This window comes from Triplophysa rosa, linkage group LG3 (genome assembly GCF_024868665.1).
Source record: "Triplophysa rosa linkage group LG3, Trosa_1v2, whole genome shotgun sequence".
NCBI lineage: Eukaryota > Metazoa > Chordata > Actinopteri > Cypriniformes > Nemacheilidae > Triplophysa > Triplophysa rosa.
In genome coordinates, this window is record NC_079892.1 from 7,776,570 (window position 1) to 7,801,532 (window position 24,963).

At 38.6% G+C, this 24,963-nt stretch overlaps 2 protein-coding genes across 2 annotated transcripts in view; one reads left to right on the forward strand and one right to left on the reverse strand.

Moving 5' to 3' along the window:
* Window positions 1–18,259, reverse strand: part of poc1b (POC1 centriolar protein B) — a 30,465-nt gene extending 12,206 nt beyond the window's left edge. Inside the window, exons 1-10 of the mRNA XM_057330000.1 lie at window positions 17,734–18,259; window positions 17,158–17,242; window positions 16,914–17,085; window positions 16,656–16,835; window positions 16,429–16,536; window positions 15,774–15,889; window positions 15,500–15,633; window positions 15,282–15,350; window positions 15,059–15,211; window positions 14,867–14,944 (exon numbers count right to left, since the gene is read on the reverse strand). Coding sequence (XP_057185983.1) covers window positions 14,867–14,944; window positions 15,059–15,211; window positions 15,282–15,350; window positions 15,500–15,633; window positions 15,774–15,889; window positions 16,429–16,536; window positions 16,656–16,835; window positions 16,914–17,085; window positions 17,158–17,242; window positions 17,734–17,748 — 1,110 coding nt within the window. The 5' untranslated portion in view covers window positions 17,749–18,259. The remainder of the gene's footprint in view (window positions 1–14,866; window positions 14,945–15,058; window positions 15,212–15,281; window positions 15,351–15,499; window positions 15,634–15,773; window positions 15,890–16,428; window positions 16,537–16,655; window positions 16,836–16,913; window positions 17,086–17,157; window positions 17,243–17,733) is intronic.
* Window positions 18,260–18,391: 132 nt separating this feature from the next.
* Window positions 18,392–24,501, forward strand: cep41 (centrosomal protein 41). The gene is made up of 11 exons (XM_057330001.1): window positions 18,392–18,518; window positions 18,966–19,029; window positions 19,130–19,177; window positions 19,918–19,979; window positions 20,776–20,842; window positions 20,947–21,094; window positions 21,417–21,586; window positions 21,674–21,741; window positions 21,899–22,013; window positions 22,110–22,325; window positions 22,503–24,501. The coding sequence occupies exons 1-11, from the start codon at window positions 18,486–18,488 to the stop codon at window positions 22,631–22,633; spliced, it is 1,122 nt and encodes a 373-aa protein (XP_057185984.1). The 5' UTR covers window positions 18,392–18,485; the 3' UTR covers window positions 22,634–24,501.
* The last annotated feature ends 462 nt before the right edge of the window (window positions 24,502–24,963 follow it).

Here is a 24,963-nt window from a genome sequence, read left to right on the forward strand (position 1 = left end):
TGCACCTACCTTAACAAAACTGATGGACTTGGCAGATTAAATTATGCATTGTTTTCTTCAATAGTGACTGTTAATAAATACAACTTAGAATACATAAAACCAGATCACTTTACCCAATATGTGTGTGCTATGTATTTTTAAGGTTATTAAAGGAACAGTTCACCCAAAAATGAAAATTCTGTCATCATTTACTCATCCTCAAGTTGTTTCAACCCTGTATACATTTCTTGGTTCTGATAAACACAGAGAAAGCTATTTGGAAGAATGTCTGGGGCACAAATGACTACCGCACTAGGAAAAAAAATCCACTATGGTTGTCAATGGTGCCCCAGAACTGTGTAGTTTCCCGCATTCTTTAAAATGCACCATTTTCTGTTCAACAAAGACATTTATACAGTTTTGAATCAACTTGAGGGTGAGCAAACGATGACAGAAATTTCATTTTTGGGAGAACTAGCCCTTTAAAGTATTCACCATTAGCTTGCATTAGCACTACCGCTATCAAACTCGATCCGATCTGTCAAATCTGTCACTTCATATACTAAGTTCAAAACATGACGCCAGGTTTTGGAACAGAGCTTCTCTTTTCACACAGCATCTCTCCAGAGCTTCGGTGCTTGAGAAATGGCACTGAGGAGCATGTGATATCAGCGGCGGGGAGTCTCGGAATAGTGTCAGCGTGTGAAAAGGCCACAGACTCTTGAACATGGCATATCCGTAGGTCAAGCCTTTAAAGCAGAATATCAAGGCTCCCCTGCGCTTCCTCTCATTGGATCTGATGCCAAACGCAGCAGATTAGTGCGAGTAACTTCCTGCTGCTCAAAATAGATATGACATCTGCAATTCAGATGGTAAACGAAAGACTACATGAGCACTCTTTTGGTGTTAGCTTGACCTTTAACTTGTTCTTGAATGTATGTATGTATATATATATATATATGTATTTTATTACACATACAGTACACACATTCAGACACAAATAAATAAGTTATATACACACATACATTTATATAACTGAAATTTGTAAGTGTAATTCGAGTTTTTTTTGGACGGGCAGTGTATATGGTCATTCCAAACTGACATAAAGATGAGTGAATGATGTAAGAATTTTCATTTTTAGGTGAACTGTAGGGCTGCAATGACGCGTCGACGTCGTCGATTACTTCGACTACTAAATTGAGTTTTGAGACCTCCGATCTACTAAATTGAGAATTGAGACCTCCGATCTGGGATATTCAATATGGACATCCGGCTGACTTGCACTTCTCAGTTTGAACTAAATCAACTTGAGGATCAAGCGACGGCCCCTAGCTCTCATGTGTCTCTTGGCTGTACAGTAAGCTCCCGCTTACAAAGAGCCTATCTGTCTGACTGTAAGCTAATGCAAGGTGTTGCTCACACCGCATGGGCGAGATCAACAGACAGCAAAACCTTTTCATTCCAGCGCAAGCCGATTAGGCCAACACAGGAAAATCACGCCCGTGTTAGCCTCCTTCTTGGTAATTTCCCACGATTTGATTCCTAGGAAAACATAAAGCTTAATCTAAAGGCCTGTGCACTCTGTTAATGTCATGTTAAAAGATAAAAAGCTAATCTCGTAGTTAAATGGTTTACTGTTTCAAATTAAGCCGAGATAAACAAGGAAATTTATTCATAATACACTAAAAGGAACCATAGCGGATTATGTTGACTAATGCCAATGTGAACATTAAAAACAAGAGTCTGGGCTGTAACATTTTTCATCAGTGTTCGTTTCGTGGGAATTGAACCCACAACCTTTGCGCTTCTAGTAAGGCGTTCGACCAATTGAACTACAGAAGCCTTAAACATCAACCTGTTAAAGTGATAGTTCACCCAAAATTGAACATTCTGTCATCATTTACTCACTCTCTTGTCATTTCAAACCTTTATGACTTTCTTCCTTCCGCAGAACACAAAATAAGATATTTTGAACAAAGTTGGTAACCGAACAGCACTGGACCCCATTCACTTCTATTGTATTGATTTTAACACAAAACCAATGTAAGTGAATGGAGTACAGACAACATTTTTTAAAATATCTTCTTTTGTGTTCTGCGGAAGGAAGGAAGTCATACAGGTTTGAAATGACAAAAGGGTGAGTAAATGATGGCAGAATTTTTATTTTTGGGTGAACTATCACTTAATTTCTTACTAGGGCAGTCAAACGATTAATCGTGATTAATTGCATCCAGAATAAATATATATATATATATAGATGCATATTAATTTTGTATTTACAAAAGAACTAGAACATATTAATTTTGTATTTACAAAAACATGCACAAACATGCATATATTTAAGAAAATATAAAAATTAATAAACATTTATATATAATTGAAATTACTGGTAAATATAAATAAACACATACATATTTCCAGTAATTTAAATTATATATAAATGTTTATTAATTTTTATATTTTCTTAAATATATGCATGTTTGTGCATGTTTTTGTAAATACAAAATTAATATGCACAGTACACAGACATATTATGTAAACACAAACTTTTGTTCTGGTTGCAATTAATCGTTTGACAGCCCTACTCTTATATACACACAAAACTATCGAAACCATTTTGTAACTTCCTGTACATATTGAGTTCTTTTAGAATTAATTACTTATACCAAAAATGACCAGTGCCGTCTGAAAACAGGATGAAATCCTATCAGCATTGAGAATGTTAAACATCACACTTTAGCTCAGACTGCAGTATGGTTTTCCCTGAGCATGACTAAATAGACAGCGGACTCTTCTCCAGACATACAGAAGCAGTGAAACCGAAAGAGTTTTGGACATCTCTTGTGTTTTATCCACACATGCTTCTTGAAAGGCGTGAAACTAGTGGCCAATTTTATCACGAGCCAAATTAACATTGGGATCTGCTTCCCATGGCCGCCATCATCATTAGGCAGACGAGAACGGTGAGGCACGTCCAGAATGCGACACCTGAACCTATTCCTGCCATTGACAAGTCAATGTGGGTCAAGAGGAAGGATGGGAATGATTATATACAGTAGGAGAGGCAGATGTTTTGGAAAAAATGTAGAAGCACTTTGGTGAGTAAACATCAAGAGACGTTAACTTTCTTGAGGGTTGGGCTGATGTCAAGATGATCTTCTAAATGAGAGAATGAGAGACCTATTACTGTGGTTCAACCTAAACCAAAGGCTATTTAAGTCAAGAAAATGAGGCAGGATACAACAAAGAGTGGGCATAAAACAACTTTTATTATTTTAATCTTGGACTTAAGACAATGACCTCCCACAATACAGAGCACAAAGAAGAACAATACCAGACCCAAAGTGCTCTCAACAATACAGCAATTTCAAATTCAAAGCGATATTCTGTTCTTCCTGTGGTATCTGATTCAACAAGGATCCCCACCGAGTGACAAACCTCCATAACGACTTCACTTACTTGGGGTCAGAACCTGGGGTGATGACCCTGTCTTAACCCTAGCATTGGTTTGGCTATGCTCTCGAACACCTGCATTGTCCCCAAAAGGTGGTGCAACATAGTGTGGTCATTCAGTTTGTAGGGAATATAGGCAGGTCCTAAAACTGAGATCTGAAAAGGGTGGTGTCAGCTTTCCAAAATCCTCAGAGAACATTACAGAACATATGATTCCTGCCGCCCCAGTCAGTTCCAGGGATGCGCATCCTGTAATTTGATTCTGGCTAATCTGATTGATCCATGCAAAATCAAGAACATCAGCGAAGCGCTTGGCTTGTTACCCGTGTTTCCTAACTAACTGCCCTCACATGAAATCTGTAAAAAGCGCAAAGAGGACAGAGAGTGCAAGATGAATGCATTCTTCATGGAGGATGTGAGGGAAGCGGAGGTGATGCAAGTAACCAATTTTCCCCCCCAGCAGCAGCGTAGGTTTCTAAAAATATGATCAAGCAATGGGCAACGAAGAAAGCATAATGAGATTTCAGAGAGCCGTGAAGTTGAATATCTGCTGAATATCATTGCCCAAGAGAGTTTGTTATGAGCCAGTGGGTAGATAAAAATCCATTCTTAGGTAATAGTTAAATATACTACATTTCAATTCCTTCCACCAATTGCCAAACTACATGCACAGGATTGTGGGATATCTACTATAGGCTGCCAAGGACAAATCCATGCCTTTAAAAGAATGCACATCTGAGGTTAACCTGAATGTGGACATGCTTTGATTCCTTCCTACATTCATATGTTGTCTATGAAGGCAGCATTTTTCAGCTTTTGGAAAAATTCTCTGTTCTGATGTAGGGCAGGCTGTATTCCTCAGCTGCACCGCAGCTGTTCAGTGTGTTTGTTCTGTGCTGTAGGCTACCTGAATAAATGAATAATCAAATCAAAGAACAGACAACGACAGTCAAGCAAATCATTAAGAAGAATTATACCACGGGGCTGTTGAATGCTTCAATCTGATTGGCTGACAAACGTTCTATGGGTATGCATTAACTTTCGGTAAATGTACACCTATGAAGGTGTTCCAGGTCTGCTGACCGCATTACAGTTCCATATCACTTCGCCAAGTTTAACTTAAATGTAGCCTACTGTCCACCAGTGAATACGTATATAACAACAGACAAAGTGACAGGCAAATTCCATTGTCTGAGAAGAAATAACTATTAATATTTATGGACAGCATGAACATTTGAACAACAATGGCGATAGCACTGTACAGGACTGTTCCGACTAAAAACTAAAGCATATATCAAAGGTAACGGCAAACTACATGACACAATCAGTGGGTTAAAGTTAAAACACAAGGACAAAATTAACAAAAACAACATGTTAAATTCGTCTGTGGAATGGGTAAACGGGACTTAAAACACACAGCAGGAAGCTTTCTATGCCACTGCGAGAACCGCAGCTGGCGCAGAAACCTCCGTGTCACTTTTTTCTCTTAATACTTTTCTTATACGACAGGGGTGTTAAATACGACGAAAACAAATCAAATATAGATACTTGTCTTTTCATTCTCAAGTGAAGCAAACGCGTGTGCACGTGCACTGTCTGTCTTCCTCTCGCTCTCGGAAAACTGCATATGCAGCTCAAGCAACGCCTTCAGATGAGATGCGTAAGAAATTAGTCCTACCAGCAAGTGCATTCCGGGACAAATACCATACAAATGTCTTGAGATAAAACATCGTAACAACGTCTTGTGGTGTTGTGACCGTGGTATAAGCGGAATAATTGACTCCGGTCCATTCAATTATCGAAAGTTAATGCACTCCACTTTGCGTCGTGGCCGCATTACCACCTCGGGGTGTGCATTAACTTTCGATAATTGAACGGCCCGTCGTCAATTATTCCTTACATAAAAAAACATAGAGGAAATGAAAGTGTGATCAGTATGTATATGGAAAGCTCAGTGCAGTGTAGGTTGACATGAGTTTGCTAAACTCAGGGTCATTTCTCGGGTTGTGGAGGTTTCTCTCAGTTCTGTGCTAAGTGATCGAGTTTCCGGCCTGATGGAAATAAGCCTAACACCGACAATAAATCTCCTGCCTGGTGATAACAGAGCTATCATTATGTCAATAAAAGATAAAAAAATATATATAATTTTCATTTGGTCTGCTGGTACGACACAGTATTAGTGTTATGTTATAAGTATTTTCGAGAAATGTCTTTCTAATTATGCCAGAGACAAGTGTTTACAATAATGTATACGTAGTATATTTTACTGCACTTCAATGGACAGTTCACTAGGGCTGCAACTAACGATTATTTTAATTGTCAACTAATCTAACGATTATTTTTTCGATTAGTCGACTAATCTAACGATTATTATTTTTATTAATCTAATAAAGATTTTTTGGATTACTTTATTAATCCTTTGGCAAACTTTGCAAATAAACAATAATTTCTAGTATTTTCTTACATTATAAAGCATATCATACTTTTTTACTCCACTACATCTTATAAATAAATATTGTTGTTTTAACATTTTAATCCGTGTTTACATTAAAATCACTATCGTCTTTTAATTAAGTAGTTTTCATTTTAAAAGTAAAAAAGACACATTTTTTTAAGTACTTAAGTACTGTATTAAAGGTAAAAAAAAACTTAGCTCTGTATACTGTGGTAGGCTATATGAGACCAGTTTTCTTTTATTGCACTTAAGCTTTTTGTTGTCCTTATGTTCTTCCAATTGCTTCCATTGTTTTCCTCGTCTGTAGGTTGCTTTGGATAAAAGCGTCTGCTAAATGACTAAATGTAAATGTAAATTTAAAAACATTTAAAAATGTGTTTATGAAATACTAGAGCCTGATATATGCTCTGTATTTTTTTCCTCCAAGTAATATCCGACTCTATTTTCAGTCTCATAATGTAATCACGACGTATTTTAGTAGTCGACGTAATCGACGACGTCGACGCGTCATTGCAGCCCTACAGTTCACCTAAAAATGAAAATTCTTACATCATTTACTCATCTTTATGTCAGTTTGGAATGACCATATACACTGCCCGTCCAAAAAAAAGTCACCACCTAGGATGTGCTATGATCTGGGGTTGCTGCAGTTGGTCAGATCTAGGTTCAAGCAACGTCATGTGCCCAAAGAATGAGGTCAGCTGACTACCTGAATATACCGAATAACCAGGTTATTCCATCAATTAATTTTTTCTAATGGCATGGGCCTATTCCAAGATGATAATGCCAAGATTCATCGGGCTCAAATTGTGAAAGAGTGGTTGTGGGAGCATGAGACATGATTTTCACACATGGATTGGCCACCACAGAGTCCCCGTTGAGAATCTTTAAGATGTGCTGGAGAAGACTTTGCGTAGCGGTCCGACTCTTAGCAAAAAATCTTAGCAAAAAAGGAATGCAACTCTGGACGAGAATATATGTTGTGACATTGCAGAAGCTTATCGAAACGATGCCACTGCGAATGCGTGCTGTAATCAAAGCTAAAAGTGTGTGACTTTTGTGGGACGGGCAGTGTAACTTTCTCAAAGAAGATATATTGAGGAACACTGACAACCAAACAATATTGGCCCCCAACAAGAGAATCACTGTGTGGGATTTAATTGAAGTTAAACCCCATTGCTACACAAATGCCGCATAATCTGCTTTCGAACTCGGTAATACCAAATCGACTGCAAAGTAGCTGTGGGAAACTGCAAAGGACAATGAGTTCTTCGCTAATTGTGACCTAGCCGGACAAGAGGAATGTTACCATTTAACCCCAACTTAAGACCCGAATTTCCCCCCCAAAAATGTCATCTTTAAAAGTTTGTGTATCCTGGTCCACGACATAACAGTTAAACAGTTAAATCAACATGAAAACTGCCACTTTTGTATAAAGTCTCTAAATAATTATTGCTTCCATTAAAACGGAAACGGAAAAACACTTCAGCATAATGTATTTCAAGCCGTTAAAGGGGTTAAGAGGTGATGTGTACACAGACATTAAGGCACTTTCAGATAAGAACTGCGTTGACCTCAATCTCCTGACACTGCATATTTGCAGAGCGTTGGAGATAGATGCGAACGGCGCAGTTGGCGCAGTCGACTGCTCTCGTTCGCACGAGGAGGTCCTGTGAGGAATGTGGAGCTTTACAGTTAAGTGCACTTTAGCTGGGCCTTGCCTCCATTCAAAGTTCCTGTCAAAGCCCCCATTCTCAGTTCAGCCCAAAGACCTGCCTTCATCTTCAAGGGAGTGGGTTTGAGAGAACAGGATGAGTAATGCTAAAACATTTCCCACAGGCCACGAAGAATGCGGCGACTTGCGCAGGGTTAAGCTCGTAAAGCCCGGACAGGTCGGCAGAAAGGCGCCTGATAGCCCTCGCGGGCTCTCGGATGAAGGTGGATGGTGGGGCTACGTCAGGGGGACGTGCGGAGTGGGACGTGGGGGAATGGAGGTTCAAAGGGTTACGGACATTCCCCGTGCGTTCCATTGTGAGCTGTTGAAGCCAGCTGACGCCAAACAGGCAACAGTGGTGCTGTCGGCGTGCTTGTGGTGTTTGTGTTAGAGAAAAGAAAACGGGGTCGAAGTGGTGGCGTGATGGTGGGAGGGCCACAGTTTGAGACTTTGGAAAAACAAACGGTTGAGGAGCAAGGAATAAAAACGAATGGGTTAATCTTGAAGTTAACAGCCAAAAGGATTTTTATACACCTTCCTGTCGCTTTTTACCAGTATGACTATTGTTTGTGGAAGACAAAATGAGATGTTTGGTGGTTTACACGGGTTACTTTCATACAATGAAAGTGAACTCCAAAGCTCCAAAAAGGCTCCTAAGCTTGATAGAGACAAAAAGCATCATAAAATCAGTCCAAGTCTCTCGAATGGGAAATATTAGCTCATCTTGCTTGACAGCTGTCACCATTTATTTTCATAAAAGAAAGTGATACAGGTTTTGTAACACCAGAAGATGAGAAAAACTGATTTTTGAGCAAATTATTATCTTAAAAGTGGTGACTATCATGGAGACTGGAGTGAGATGGGAGATAGAGAGCGCTGGCGTAGAAACAGAAATGAATAACTTCCTAACAGGTGGGCCGGGGGGATGCGACTGACCCTCTAACCCTAACCAGCATTGAATTTCAGCTCAATGACCCTCATGTGCTTTAGCTTCAGAGGAAGTACATTTGTTTTATTACTTTGTTCTCTTTAAATTCTCGCGCCAATAAACATGTTTACATTATTAAGACTATATTTTTCCGAAAAAACCCAACTCAAACGTACCTCTTCAAAAATAAATAGTTGATAAAACCAATTCTCAGAGTACGCGTGGGTTGATTTAGTTTAGTTCAAAGTTGCTTTGGAGCTTTAAAAAGAGCTCGTTTTTTCCGTCAGTAAAAAGCTGTTTTGATAGCTCATCCTACGCAGTTCACAGAGGCCCTTCCACCCTCCGCTCGCACTACGATAAAAATAACTCGCACAGGTGAAGAGGAAAGCGACAGAAAAATGGAGCATCAAAAGCGAGAGAAATAAATCACGACCGATGCATGCGGCACATCTCTTTGAAAGCGCCGGGTCATGGAGAACCGACCCTGTGTTATTAATTGCCATGTTTTTTCAGATATTCTGCAAAGGTCATAACTATGGTGTTAAAAACATGCACACAAACAAACAAACCCTTTTGCTCTCAACAGGAATTCAAATGGATCAAATAGGTTTGTCAATTGTGGCGAACAACAGAATAAATGTGTTATAGCATTCTTTTCCACGTCTGCAAAGCTCATTTAAAGCTCAAACGTTTCATTTTTGTATTGAGTGGCATTAAACGGAATTGTAAAAAAAACAAAATGTGTTTAATTAGTGACACGGCTCTTCTCAACAAAACATTATTTGATGTTCTATTCATGTCTGTAGCACACCTGGTACAGGATGAGATGCATGTCAAAGTTGAATAGAATAATAGCCGTCCATTAACTGGATATTTTTAACATCACTAAAAATGGTCTGAAAGACTTTCTTCTGTAGAACACAAAGAAGATAGTTGTTTGCTAGTAACCAAACAACTTCGGCTCCATTGACTTCCATTGTGCGGACACAAAGCCACATTTCTTAAAATATCTTCTCAAGTGCTCCACAGACGAAAAAGTCATATATTAGTTTTGAATGACATGAGGGTGAAAAAACAGTGACAGAATTTTTGTTTTTGGGTGAACTATTCTTTTAAGCATCCCTTCTGTAAACATTCATTCACAGATAATAAAACAATGATGCTAATGTTGCCAGCACTTTGCTCCACCCATTAAGCCACAGAAAAACAATACGATGTAAAACAAAAACTACAGTGCTGACTAAAAAACAGCACAGTAAATACAGTACGAGAAAAAGGTTGTCTTTGAGGTGTCCCTGTTACCTGAAACACTCCAGGCGCACTATTTTTAGAATCAATGTCAACTAACTGTCAGCGTATTTTAAGATATGCCACTCCGAGCCATTGTATACCCTTGAGAACACTCACAGATAAAGAGAAAATGTCAGGTTGGAAAAGAAAAACAGACCCTGAGCCAGATTCTGATAAGGTTCTTTCAACTCTACCCTCAACGTGATGGTGCTTTATTTTGACAGGTACTTGAGATGAGGTCTGGACTGTTTGGGAACCATCTGCTTTAATGAAGGAAGTGAGATCAGCCATTAAGTTAAAGTGCTAGTGTGACTCAACGGATGGAACGGCTCTATTCTAGGAGAGGGGTCAATAGCCTTCGCTGGAAGTCGGAAGACTGAGGAGCCACGGAGATAAAATGCAGACAAACGGGAAGCGAGATAAAAGGCGAAGAGAGACAGTCAGAAAACGGAGTGTTTAATGGTGGAATGAGAAAGGAAGACGCACAATGGCAGATATACTCAGACGCTCTGATCTAGAGGTTGAATATAAAGGCATGCGTGCCGAGCTCTGGGTGTGTCCTGTTCTGAATAAGTCATGAACCCGTCTTGGTTCCTGCGTGTTTGATTTGTAAGCGCCTGTTTGTCCGGCGTATTGTAACCTGATGTGGAGACATGGAGTTTGGTGATGTGCTGACGTCATCAGATCCTGTCGGAGGTCTATGGGACGGTCCAGCTGATTATGGGATGGACAAGATGCCACATAGACTTTACACTTTCTGTCTCAGTTTGTTCTTTTAGGACATAGCAGAAATGGTGTGAATCATGCTGATTCCACCCGCTGTTATAACAAAAGAACGGTCGCGATAACACAACACAATCGCTGTGAATAACGGTTGCATAACCATAACACATATTTTCAACACTTCGCACCTTGTCGTATGATAATTGTAGGTGGTTTCATCAAAATTTTACAAAGTAAAAACTATAACAATACTAAATAAACCTTAAAGGAACAGTTCACCAAAAAATGAAAATTCTGTCATCATTTATTCACCCTCAGGTTTTTACAAACCTGTATACATTTCTTTGTTCTGATGAAGACCGAGAAAGATATTTGGAAGAATGTCAGTAACCAAACTCATCTCACCCCCCATTTACTGCCATAGTAGGGAAAATCAATTCTATTGGAGTCAATGGGGGACGAGATCTGTTTGGTAACTGACATTCTTCCAAATATCTGCTTTTGTGTTTAGCGGAACAAACACATTTATACAGGTTTGTAACAATCTGAGGGTGAGTAAATGAAGACAAAATTTTCATTTGTGGGTGAACGATCCCTTTGTTAGTATGGCTTTCACTAGTCCGTTGTTGCCAGCAGACAATGCAGACCCCTTAAAGGGATAATTTACCATCAAAATGAAAATTTTGTCAATGTATTCCACCGCGTGACACTCAAAACCTGTACATGACTCTTTCTTGGGTGGAACACAAAAACTATTTTGAGAAATGTGATTTTGGGTCCACACAACGGAATTCAATGGTGTCCAATGTTGTTTGGTTACCAACATTCTTCAAAATATCTACTTTTGTGTTCGGTGGAAAAAAAGTCATACAGGTTTGGACTGATATGAGAGTGAGTCAATGATGAAAGAATTATCTTTTCTAGGTGAACTATCCCTTTAAAGTTCTTTAAAGAACACAGCCTGAATCTACTTCCTGTTGATATCTGCTTTTCATCCATTCAGCATGACAAGTCACTCTCTCCCTGTAAGGCTATCTTTCTCAAAGCTCTCCCAGTGGAAAGCAAACCTTCCTCTGGGCTATTCTATCTTTAGCGATTAACTTCCGTCATGTCAAGTCTTGTCACTGGAGCCGCTGGCAGGCCTTCAAGCTGGTATCCACACCTCGTGGCCACCCAATCTCCTGCTCTTTACCGCATAGGAAGAGGCTCTTTGGCTGCTTCCTGTCTGTCACCACTACAAGCAACCTTCAGCAACATAACACCAGGTATCGCGCATACATTTACAGACCCTCAAACAAGCACACACACATAGTTACAGCATTCTACAAAGAAGTATGCCAAGAAGCAACAATTTTACGTTATAGAGATGGCGATAGAGAGGCAAAAGTTACAGACTGATGTTTAATTGAGTTCAGTGATGCAATGTTTTCTGAGTTGAGTGCTTTTGGTTTATCTGGTCTGTGGTTCTTTTGATGACATTCAGATGCCTCCAGTTTTACTCATGTTCCCCATTGCATGGGAGCGTTCAGATCTAATGCACCAGAGTCAACAACAACAGAGCTGCTGAGGAGTCCCAACCATTGAAGACTGTCACTGCACACACACACACACACACGCACACACGCACACACACACGCACACACGAGCTGAACTGAATCCAAAGAGAGTCAGTCAGGAGGACGTGATGGCAGGAAGCATCACACAAAAAGGCGCCACGGGTCATACTTCTCTCCGCCTTTTACTTCCTCCTGTCTCTCTCCCACGCACGCAAGGCAGAATGAGGAAATTCTGCCCTGAGAGACTGATATCGTAGGGTTTCCCTGTCAATGTGCGCTGACAGGTCGAATCCAAGAGGGCATCCTAGATCTGACTGAACCAACCTTGAAAAAATATAAATGTTTTATTCCTGTATCTAAGGTAATTAGCTTCACTAACAACCTGAACAAATTTAACAGAGAGGGACGCCGAGTAGAAAGATCTCACGCAAAGTCATAGTGTGGAAGAGTCTATTATTAGTCTATGGCTCCAGTGGTAAAGTGAGGTCACATCTGAGCCCAGTTTTAGGCACGTGCGTGTGTCTGGTGTGTTTTAGCATTCACGCTCGGGCTGTTCCACACAGCCAGAACCCGAGCCGTTGTACAAAGAGAAAAGAGAGAGGAAGCCAGAGAAAGAGACTTCCTGTAAACACGCGAGGCACCCAGTCTGTTGTGTGCCGTCTCGCAGCATTTCCTCAACCTGCCTGTGAAGGAGAAAGCGCAGCGGTTTGCACGGAAGCAAGAAGACATTCCCGTGATTCGGATCACAGCGAGGCACAGTAAATAAGAAAAGCTTGGAGAGTTGCCTGCCAAAGCTATCACAGACAATCCTGTCATGCTGAATTTATAAAACATGTAGATAGAGAAAACTGCTGTTTTTATTGTCTGCCTCACTGTTATAACAGTGGGATTCATAAATCTGTGACCATATTAGGGCTGTGCAAAAATATCGATACATGTAACCACGCAATTATTTTTTTTCCGATAGTGTATCGATAGTGATACCTCTACTATCGATAATTTTTTTTTAAATCATGTCATATACATACGGCCAAAAGAAGTGGAAGCGAGCATGGCGAAAAATATAAGAACGCTTGGAGCTCTCAGAGCTGATGTGTGGGTGTGTTGCTTTGGTTTTCAAAATAAGTCATGAGTTATATAAAATAATGCTGTTTGTAGGCTTCGCAAGTCATGACACAAGTCACTTGGCTACTGCAGTGTATTAGACAAAAAGTTTATTAAGAAAAGTAACAATGACATTTATTGTGCTTTCACGGATGTGACACCAGCACATTTACAGCACGGATGAACCAGAGGTTTTATACTGCCCATGTTCAGTGTTTTAACTGTAATGCACCACAACAGCCAAGTGACTTGCGTGAGTCACCTTATTCCCCTGTGCTACCCACTTGAGGGGCGCAATCCACAGTTTGAGAACCCAAACCTCTGATCTAAAGGTCCATGCATCGCACATCATGGCCACTCTGCAGAGGTAAGGGATGTTTTTACACTTATCCTTACAGAAAACCCCCGGTGGTGCACAGCATGTTGTATTTCTAGCTCTACTTTTTACATTTTCTATTTAAAGTATTGCAATATATCGCAAATGTGTATCGTATCGAAATACATGGCAATATATTGTATCGTGACCAATCTATCCTGATATGTATTGTATCAGGAGGCACTTGCCAATACACAGCCCTAGACCATATGATTCTACATTTTTATAATAAAAATAACTGTTACAAGCATATTCATTTAGCAAGCCCAATTTAATTTCTTTTACATAAATTTCATGATTTCTCATTATATGGTGTGTTCCTCTTTTGCTGTAATGAAAACATGCATACAAACTGGGACACACCTTTGTGAAAACCTGATATTGGTGATATCAGGATGATATAATGATATGCTTAATATTAACTTAATAACTTAATGAGAATGTTTTAAAGAGCATCATTCGTCAACAGAAGCAAAAAACCATCTTTTTCTTAGAATTTGTTAATTGCTAAATTGTGCTTTATGAATATATATAAATAGTTACATTATAAATGTATAATAAATAGTGCAAGTCTTTCAAAATATTTTTTTCGAAATCCTAAAACGTTGATTACATTCAGGTTTAAATGAAGAAATATTGCAGATATTTAATGTCATCCCAAAATTTTAATAAAACCCACTCTACATTAAAACAAACAATTTTTTAAAAGAATAGAAGTAAGTTGAAAAGACCAAGCCTTAACCATTTCTGTTAAAAGAAAATTTGTGATCAAATAAAGCTGTGACTATCTAAGGAAAATACTGCAACAAAGTGTGACAGAGAACAATTGCTAAGGACATAAGCTGGTCTGTGTTTCCCCCTTGTGGTGTAACTTTAAAAACTCCCACATTAGGTGCAGTCAAACCAATACCTGAAACACCTGAATGCAGGCAAACACTTTTTCCATACTGTACCTTTTGTTTTATCACTACAAACTTCCCGCCCTCAAAGCCCAACCTGACTATGATGAAAGATTCAATCCTCAGGCGACATCAAACAGAAAACTAGTTCTTTCAAAGAACCAACTGATTATCCTTGCTGCCAAGTCAAAATCATCTGTTTAATACATTTATATGTCCATGTGTGAACAACTACTAGTCAACCAACAGTACAAAAAGCAGATGCCCTCAAGCAATATAATCACTGTAAATGTGAACGCCACTTCCCTAGCTTGTTTTCCACAACACTTCACAAAAGGAGTCTGAAGTTTTAGGCTTTAAAGATTTTAAACTGAAAGATTATATCTTACCAATGTGGAGAAGAGAACTCGTCCCACTTCAACTACCCGAGGGTCACCAGATTGTGTATCAGCAACAATGGGATTAATCTGGGGAAAAAAAGTGCGTTTACATCTCACAATCTTGAGGATTTATATCATACTGTATTGATCTCTGATGAGAATTTGAGGCATTGTAATGCCAACGCATTTGCTTGCTCCGACCTCTATTGTGCCATTCTGTGCCTGATGTTGGTGTGACGATCGAGGGAAGATGTCCGTCAGGTGTGGAGGTGGATCTGGAGTGACCCGTTTGCTGTGCCTGCTTAACAAATCTCTGTAGTTCAGTGAATCAAAGTTGGTCTTCCACATCAGGACCTGAAACCCAAACAATGTGCATGAGTGACGTTAACCTCATGGTTATGAGATTGAAAAACATCACAATTACCTGCGAGTCAGCCCCTCCTGAAGCAAAGTGATCTCCCTCTCGAGAAAATGCTACAGTCAACACTGGACCCTGAAAGCAAAAAAGCAAGTAAGGCTTTTACACTAAGGGCTGGCTATTAACAACAGGTGTATGTGCTTAGCCCATGAATACTTATTTTTTTATGTAGCTGCTATGTACAGATTTTTTACAAAAAAAGTTATAAATTCCATAAGCGACACCTTGTGGCCGTGAAGAGTATAGATGAGCCTTCCTTCCAACAGGTCCAAGATCTTTACTGTCCTGTCACTGGAAGCACTGATCAGATAGTTTCCCGATGGGTGGAAGGAAAAATTGTTGATGCCTGCACTATGAACTGCAAAAAAAAGGTTAGACGTGAATGCAAGAGTTTATACTATACATAAAAAAACAGAAATACTTCCCTTAAAAAGTCATTGTGACTCAATAAAAATGAATGTTTGTGATACAAAACCCTCTTGGTTTTGATTCCATTACCTTTGTAATGCTGTATTAACTTGTTTGTACGGATATCCCAGATTTTTAATGTGCTGTCCGCGTCTGATGATGCCATGCAGGTGCCACTGGCATTAAAATCCACAAAAGTTGCTGACCTAAAAATTTGATTTTACAAAAAATAAATGACAACAGTGCAAACTTGAAGAGGACCCTAAGTTTTAATTTATTTTGGAGTAAACTTGTAAACATTTAAAGGGATAGTTCACCCAAAAATTTAAATTCTGTCATGAATTACTCACCTTCAAGTTGTTCCAAACTTGTATAAAGTTCTTTGTTTGGTTGAACACAATTAAGATATTTGGAAGAATGTAAGCAACTAAGATTTCTGGGGCACCATTGACTACCATAGTGGGAAAAAAATGTATATTTTTTTGTTCTGCTGAACACAAAATGAAATATTTTGAAGATTTTAGGAAAACAAACTTTTGACAATCATTTTAATGGTAGTCTATGGTGCCCCAGAAATCTCAGTTGCTAACATTCTTCCAAATATCTTATTTTGGGTTCAACAGAACAAAGACATTTCTACAGGTTTGGAACAACTTGAGGTTAAGTAATTCATGACAGAATTCTCATTTTCTGGTGAACTATCCGTTTAAAGCAGAAGGACCAACGATGCTACATTAATTCTCACCCGCCATAATCTGTGAAAACGTTGATACATTGACGTGCAGCTGTATCCCAAAGGCGAACAGTCCTGTCATCACCGCAGGATGCAATAAGACGGCCATCTGGTGAAAATCTGACCGGGATGGACACATTGGCCGTGAGAGAAATGTCACTTATTGATATCAAAATTTTGCAAACCACCCTGCTTTTACAATTGCTTTGAGCAGCTAGATAATACACATATTCTTTTACCTCGCACAGCGCACCCAGTTTGTGTGTCGGTTGAGAGAATAGAGAAATTTCCTTCTTTCAACACCCCATACTTTCACAGTCTTATCGTCCGAGGCAGTGACCAGCCTTTGGCCATCGTTGGAGAAATGAACGCTTCGAACGCTCGCCGTGTGAGCTTTCAACACAGTTGACTCTCCTTTTCTGTAAAGCATAGAAATAACACACATTATACCTTAAACACTGGACTTTGAAGCTAAAGAAACATCGGTTGTTACTCACATGCCAGGTGTCCACAGCCGAACTGTCTGATCTCTGGATGATGATGCCACTAAAGAACCTCCCGGAGAAAAATGAACCCCTGTAATAATGTCTGTGTGCCCCACAAACCTGAAAGCTCTGGATTTAGGTGTGAGGTTCCAGATCATTACGTTCTTGTCAAAGGACCCAGTAGCTGCAAGAGAAATATGTGGTTAAGGTGGGATGTCCTTGGACCAAGAAAAGGAGAGGATTAGAGGCGACATACCCAGCTGTTTATTATTGGGACTGAAGTCAGCACAGGTCACAACATCTTTATGGCCTTTAAAATTTCTTTCAAGGGTGGGATCCTCCTGTAAGGTAAGACAGAAAATTGCATAACAAGTTCCAGTTTACAAACTCTTTTTGGGGCATCAATACTAACACTTGAAAATTTTCAATTAATTTTATCTGATACAACGGTAACGTTAATGATAATAATCATATTCACTTACCGTGATATTTACATGGGACATAAGGTACTTTACAGTTAACATTTAATAACTATGTTACCATCTCCAAAAACAAAACGTTTTTATTAACGTTTGCTTAAGTAACGTTAGCGTATTGCTAATTGAAAACATTTAAATCATCATCATCATAATCGAATTAGAAAGCAAATCACACGTAACTTACACGTTTCTATTATTTCTTAATAAATACGTGTAACCTACATAACGTTAACGTTACACATCTAAAGACACAACTTTCTCACAGCACAATCACAAAGATCTAACGAAACATAGCTAGCTAAAACATAAAAAAAATACTTGTGCACTTGAGTATCTTTACACTGTGTACTTACCATTACAGAAGCCATTATTTAGGTAAAGCTCATAAAAATCTTGCATTTGAAACTATTTGTTCTCGCTGTTAAAAGTAAACAAGTGAAACGCCTTCATGTTGAGCCACTTCCCATGTCTCAAACCAGCCGCGGTTCATCTAGACCTGAACAATCACACCCGGAATCATCGAGACAGAGTAGCGTTACAATCGAGCAAACAAAGTAAACTAAAAAATTCAGTATATTCAAAATATATAAACAAATGCATTAATAATACGACTGTTAATTGATCTAGATACATAAACAAGTCACAAATTAAAATGAAAAGATATTTCACTCAATGGAACCTGATTGGAAGGCGGATTGGGATTAGATCTAAAATTGCAACCTTGTCTTGAAAAGATTACAGTGTCTGTACAGTGAATAGTTTATAGCCTAGTCAAATATTATAAGCAAAGGTTTCGTTTAAAAAGAAAACGATCCACATGAGAAACTAGAGCTACAGAAGCATCGAACAAGTACACGCGGCCTAACCGGCTTCTTCTCTTACTCCAAAGGTGCAACAGGTGGGCTAAACCAGCGTTGGACGTGAAGTCGTTGCTTAGCAACAACCCCAAACGGTAAAATCCCAATACGCAACATTGACGTCGGTAAAACAGCGTCGTTGATTGGATAAACAAATCAACGGACCAATCAGCGAAAGCGTTACTCAAGAACGCGACGCTTTGAGTTTTGATTTTGGAAGCTAACGTTAGCCGCCGTGCTGCTGAAAGATGTCGTTAAAGCGGGGTATTGGCGATTCAGAGGTTGGTGTTTTCATTTTTCGCAACATGTAACGTCTAAGGTTGTGGTTTACATTTACATTATAAGGTGGGTCAAGGGATATTTGTCAACGGGGAGATGCGGTTTAAAGGGAATCTGACACCGCGACGTTGCTCCGTTGCCATCACCTAACGTTACCTGTCTGACCATCAACACAAGATTAATCATTATGCTGTCATGTTGTATGCATTTCAACCATCTATAATCTATTAACAGATCGTATATATCAACCTATAGGTGTTATAATAGCTTGTTTTATTAAAGTGGTGGACATGATCGCCTGTTTCGTATTTGCAGTGACGTTAACAGACATCATGCATTTTTGGTGCAGTCGAAAACAGTTAAAAAAACTGACAAAATACTAAACATTTCTTTTCATTTACACCACCTTTTGCTTGTCAAATCGTCATTCTGTGTCCGTGTTTTTTCAGTACTTGAAGAAAAGGATTCCACAAAACCCAAAATTTCAACATGTGAAAACACGACTTGATACAGGTTTCCCTGTTTTGTGAAATCAGAAACTGTAGTTAGCATTTTATAAAGCCATTGTATTTAGTTAAAATTTGTATAGATTAACCCAGTTTATTTGCCATAGGCTGCAGCCTGACAAAATATATGGAGAGACTGGAGGAGGTACGAAAAAGTAAGTCTTTCTGCAGAATAAAATACATCCATCTTTACAGATTTAATACATAAACATTCACTGTGCAAATGTGAAACCACATTTAATTATTCACTTCACTGTTGCTTTTGGATATAAACTTTCAGACCTCTAAGATCTGTTTTGTCTTTAAGTACATTTGTTGTGAACAGAAGATTCCTTGTCCTGTTGATATTTACTCCCTCTGATAAAGAGAGAAAGTTGGCTTTGTCCACATTGGTCGTCTTGTTACAAGTTCTTTCTGATTTCTCAGGTATAAGAATTCCTTGTTCTTTTTAGGGTGCGTGAGCAGAAGATGTGATTGTACTGTAATTACAGTAATTCCTCTGTAAATCTCGTCTGTGGTGGTACTGTTATACCTAACCTCTTCTAGCCGTGTCACTTGGCATCCTGCATTGGGTTTAGTAGTGAGGCTGGACTTGAAGTTCTTGCCAATGATATAAATAGTTGTTAGGGGAGTTTACCTCAGTCTGTAACAGAAATAGCCTTGTTGAACACATGTTTTAAGTGAGTATAGGTTTAATCAGAATGGAGTTTGATATTTTGGGAGTGAGTATTAGCGATGGCTGTCTAAATGATGATGAAATGAGAAATGGTGATGTTCAGGATCCAGGTGAGAGATTTACAGTGACTTCTAAAATGCACCAAAGTTGATGTTTTTTTTAAACGTTCTTGAAGTTTAAGTGTAGTTCATCTGAATTGATTGATATGTATTTTTTCAGACTACAGATATAGGAAGGATGAGCTTTTTAAAAGGTTGAAAGTCCCTACTTTTGCACAGCTGGTAAGTGAAGATGATTGTGATTGAATTGAGTGTTTACTTTGCAATTTGTACATTTTTATTCGACTTGGGAAATGGTATTGTAATATAAATTACAAGTAAAAACCGCTTTTATCCTTAAAGGGATAGTTCACTCAAAAATGATGTCATCATTTACTCGCCCTCAGGTTGTTTCAACCCTATACACATTTCTTTGTTCTGTTAAACACAAAGAAAGATATTTGTAAGAATGTTAGCAATTTTCAGTTCTGTGACATCATCCACTACCATATAGGGAAAAAAAATATATTTTGTTGTTCTGTTGAACACAAAGTGAGATATTTTGAAGAATTTAGGAACACAAACAGTTCTGGTGGACCTTTGACTACCATTTAATTTTTACTACTATGGCAGTCAATGATGTCACAGAATTGAAAATTGCTAACATTCTTCCAAATATCTTTCCCTGTGTTCATCAGGACAAATTAATTTATGCAGGTATGAAATGACATGATGGTGAGCAAATGATGACAGAATGTTCATTTTTGGATGAACTATCACTTTAAGTACATGCTTAAATGCTTGAATGCAAAATAAGTTTTGTAGACAAACAAACAATTGAGCCTATACTGTATATGCACATTTCTTCACCAAACAAAATTTTTAGAGTTGCACCAGATTGTGAACAAAAAGCAGCTGACAAGTGCATATTATAAAATATATATTTGTTAAAATAAATGTTATTTCATATTTATGACTACTAATAATCTACAATGTGTGCCAAAACTTTTGACTGTATTTTCATTTTTTGTCTCCTCAGGTAATCCAAGTTGCGTCAGTGTCGGATCAAAATGACAACATAAAAGATGAAATAGCAAGATTAGACGGTACACCTACACTTCTCTTCATGTTGCTTTTATTGTTTCTCTTTCCCATACATTGTACATGTTGAAACAATTCTGGTATCTTTGTTTTTTAATGTGTCTTTTAGATGATGTTTCAATTTTTTCGGAGTCACCAGCATCCGACCATCTCTCAGAGCAGACAAACGGCTCCCCCCAGTCTACGATTCTTCCCCCACTGATTACTAACAACGAAGCTGGCGATGTTGGTTTTTCTCCTAGATCTACTCTTCAAAGGTAGTCCAACTAAAGAGTCAAATCTCTTTAATTCATCCAGCGAAACCAGAAAATCATTCTATGCATCTAACGGATCATCTTCTTCTAACATTTCCTCTATTGTACATCCACAAGAGCTCTCATTGGCCAGGCTGCTTTCTCATGGCCCCAAGCTCCATTGAGAATAGCTCAATGTAGGGAGCAGAGTGGTGCAATCGGACTCCGTCCGCAGAGACCTTGTGGGGGGAAGAACAATGACATATAACTTGCACTCACCTGTAACAGTGAGCACACCTGACTGTCCTAGTTCAGTGTAACCCAAAATCTATGGCTTTATTTATAGTGTCATCAGTGGCGTGGGAGAAATGGATCTCGACAAGATCGTGCAGAAGACCGCTCGATTATCTCCAGTGTCTACTTCCAATAACACAGAGTCCCCGTACCCCGACTGTCCGTATCTTTTGCTGGATGTGCGGGACAGAGACGAATATGACCAGTGCCATATTATCAGTGGTAGGAAGCTTACACGGAAGGACAAACAGTGTTTTGTTTGAAGAATACAAGATATGTACGAGGTGATTTTGTCTGTTTTACCCACAGCATATAATTATCCCATTGCAACTTTATCAAGGACAATGAACCCATACACAAAAGAAGTACTTGAATATGTATCCTTTTGTTGCCAAACTCTGATGTAATGTTTTCAATTGCAATCTTTTATCATTTATTGGTTTTATAATACACTAAAGGTCAATGTGACAGACTTTGTAACGTTGGCTCAACGATTTTGCTGGGAGAAATTTCATATTTCACTTAACCATGTAGAAAAATTCGCCAGGAAAGATCATAATCGTGTACGATGAGGATGAAAGAATAGCGAGTCAAGCGGCCACCACCATGTGCGAAAGAGGCTTCGAGAACCTCTTCATGCTATCAGGGGGTGAGGCTTTGTTCCTGCTGTTTCTGGGCATTTGGGATGGTTGTGTGTTGAAAAAACATTGATTGATGTCCAATGATTCTCCATCTTCTCAACAAGGGTTAAAGGTGGTTGTTCAGAAGTTCCCTGAAGGAATGACAACCGGCTCCATTCCTATCTCCTGTCTGCTGTCACCGTCCGGGCCTGGAGGTCGCAAACGATCGGTGCCGCAGCAGACGCCACAACCAGCAGAGAAAAAGTGGCGGTTCACCTCCGAGGACCTCAGCAGAATCGAGCTTCACCTGGAAGAGGTGTTCATACCTAGTGGGCCAAGCAGTGAGTCACGTTTCAAATTGATTGAAAGTGTCTGTATTCAATGTAGTATGCACTACTCACCAGTAGATGGTGACAAGTGTATAATTGTAAACACAGCTGCACTTGTAAGCCATGTAACTGGCATACCGGGAATATTTTGGGAGAACTGTCCCTTTAAATTTTGTGGTTTCATTTTAGGTCGCCTCAGCAGCAGAATGTCCACTAACAGCGCTCGCTCCAAAGCGTCAAGTGTTCGGAGCAGTCGACAAGGTTCGTCCATAGCGGGGTCAGAGAGTGCTTGGTCACGGAGTAGTCGACCTTGGAAATGAGCCAAGTCACCTTCGGAACTATCATTTTGAGTCTAATGCAAATAAAGCTTTGTTTTACTTTAACAGAATTCTTGTACACAATTGTGATGAACACTCCACAATCTCTCTCTTTGTTTTTACTGGTATTTAATGCAACATGATTGAATTCTCACTGGCACTTTTTTCTTTATTTGCTTTCTTCACACTTGAGCCTTGCACTGCAGAATCCAGATTATTTTTCTTTTTGTCATTTATTGCTGTCAATGTTTTTTCTGTTTTGTGCCATCAAGAATATTTTTTTCTATTATGATGGTAAATGGTGTTTTGGTTATGACTCTTTACTATTTTAACGCATATATAGTGTTCTTCTGTCATGATACATGGATGATGTTTTAGTGGATGGACTATTCTTATTGGTGGTCATCTTACTTCGCTTATGATGTGCTATGCTAGTATGTTTGCATTGAGCATGATGGTTTCGCTATGCTGCAGTGCTTTAGATTTTAGATGTGATGTTTTGATGCCTTAACACGGGTGGAAAGAGTAGCCCTTTTGTTTGTTTGGTGCTTTTTAGTTTGAATTTTTGGAGAACGATTTAACCCATTTTTATTAAAGTGATGGTTCACCCAAAAATTCTGTCATTAATTACCCTCAAGTTGTTCCAAACCTGTATAAATGTCTTTGTTCTGATGAACACAAAGAAAGATATTTGGAACAATGTTAGCAACTGAGATGTCTGGGGCACCATTGACTACCACAGTTGAAAGATTTATTGTTTTATTAATTTTTTGTTCTGTTGAATACAAAAGAAAATATTTTAAAGAATTTAGGAAAAAACAAACAGTTCTGGGGCACCTCTGACAACCATTTCAATGATGTCCCAGAAATCTCCGTTGCAAACTTCTAAATATCTTTCTTTGTGTTCAATAGAACAAAAAAATTATACAGGTTTGGAATAATTCATGACAGAATTTTTATTTTTGGTTGAACTTTCCCTTTAAATGAGATGTATCTCTAAGTGCAGCTCACAATCAACTAAACTGTGATATTTGTAATAGCTGGTATTCGTGGAGATTAAGACATGTTGCTGTGTATGATGTTCTGCTTTGCCTTTTGAAAAGCTAAAAGAAGAAACTACTTGTTTTTACCGGAGCTGATGCCAGAATGTGTTCTGACTAAATTTCCTGACGGAAATCAGTTTTCCTAGTTCTTTTACAGACTTTGTTTTATTGACCAATGAAGAATTTAATTTAATCTATGATGACTACCTACTGGTTATTTTGTATTATACGTCTGAATAAAGATTCATTTTATATTGTAGACCCAATTGATAACTTCCTGAATTGTATTTTAAACTGGCACGTTATAAACGTTAAATAGTTGAGAAAACTCGCTGACCAGCAGTGTTTGCCGAGTTGCCAAAAGATTAAGTATTTTTTCCTACTATGGCAGTCAATGGGGGGCTAAATCTGTCTGGTTATAAGCATTCATCCAAATATCTTTCTCTGTGTTCATCAGAACAAAGAAATTTAAACAGATTTGGAACAACTCGAAGGTGAGTAAATTATGACAGAATTTTCATTTTGGGTGAAATATCCTTTTAACCTCTTAAACTTTGTGGACCCGGTATCCAAAATGGTGTCGTCAAGATATTTCTTAAATGGATGAGAACTTTGCATGTTTCCATGCCTGTTACTAAAAATAGCACATTGGAGCATATTTGTTCATTATTTATGGTCTTTGCATCGTGGTTTGCTGGACATAAAATAACATTGCAAATTCAATTGTCTTTACCACAGTTTGCCTAAAGTTTAACACACAATTCATGTTTACAGTGCTATGATGTTTAGAATGCTTTTTGAATACCTTGTGACCTCATTAAATCAGATTTTTGCAACTAAGCCATCTGTGTTTGCTGTTGCACCTTAAGCTTGTCCTTTGCATTGTGTTATTATGAGCATGCTCATGCTCAGACATTAACCAAATATCAACGTTTTAGCAGCAAACACATAAACAAACTTAACTTCTGGTAGACCTAAGCAATTGGAATCAATAACTGATGAGTAGTTTTAATTTAATTTAATACAATTAATAAACAATAAAATATTAATATAAATTATTATTTATACAAATTAAATATAAAATAAATTGTTATATATAACCAAAGTAAGTTAACTTCGGGCCAGGCATGTGCGTCCGATGAAACTGTCTATACAGCTGAGGAAAATATTAAGAGATCACTGTAGTTTTGCCTTTACTCCGGATTACTGAATGTATTCTGTTAATTTTAGTCAAGTGAGTTGAATTTCAACCTCAGGTATGACAAAGTCACCCAACAGTAATGTGTAAGA

Bases quoted from the DNA above. Each gene is read 5' to 3' on its own strand.
- cep41 (XM_057330001.1), top strand. From the start codon at position 18,486: ATGTCGTTAAAGCGGGGTATTGGCGATTCAGAG. The intron at 18,519-18,965 runs GTTGGTGTTTTC...GTGTTTTTTCAG, and splicing joins GGGGTATTGGCGATTCAGAG to TACTTGAAGAAAAGGATTCC. The intron at 21,742-21,898 runs GTATCCTTTTGT...TTAACCATGTAG, and splicing joins CAAAAGAAGTACTTGAATAT to AAAAATTCGCCAGGAAAGAT.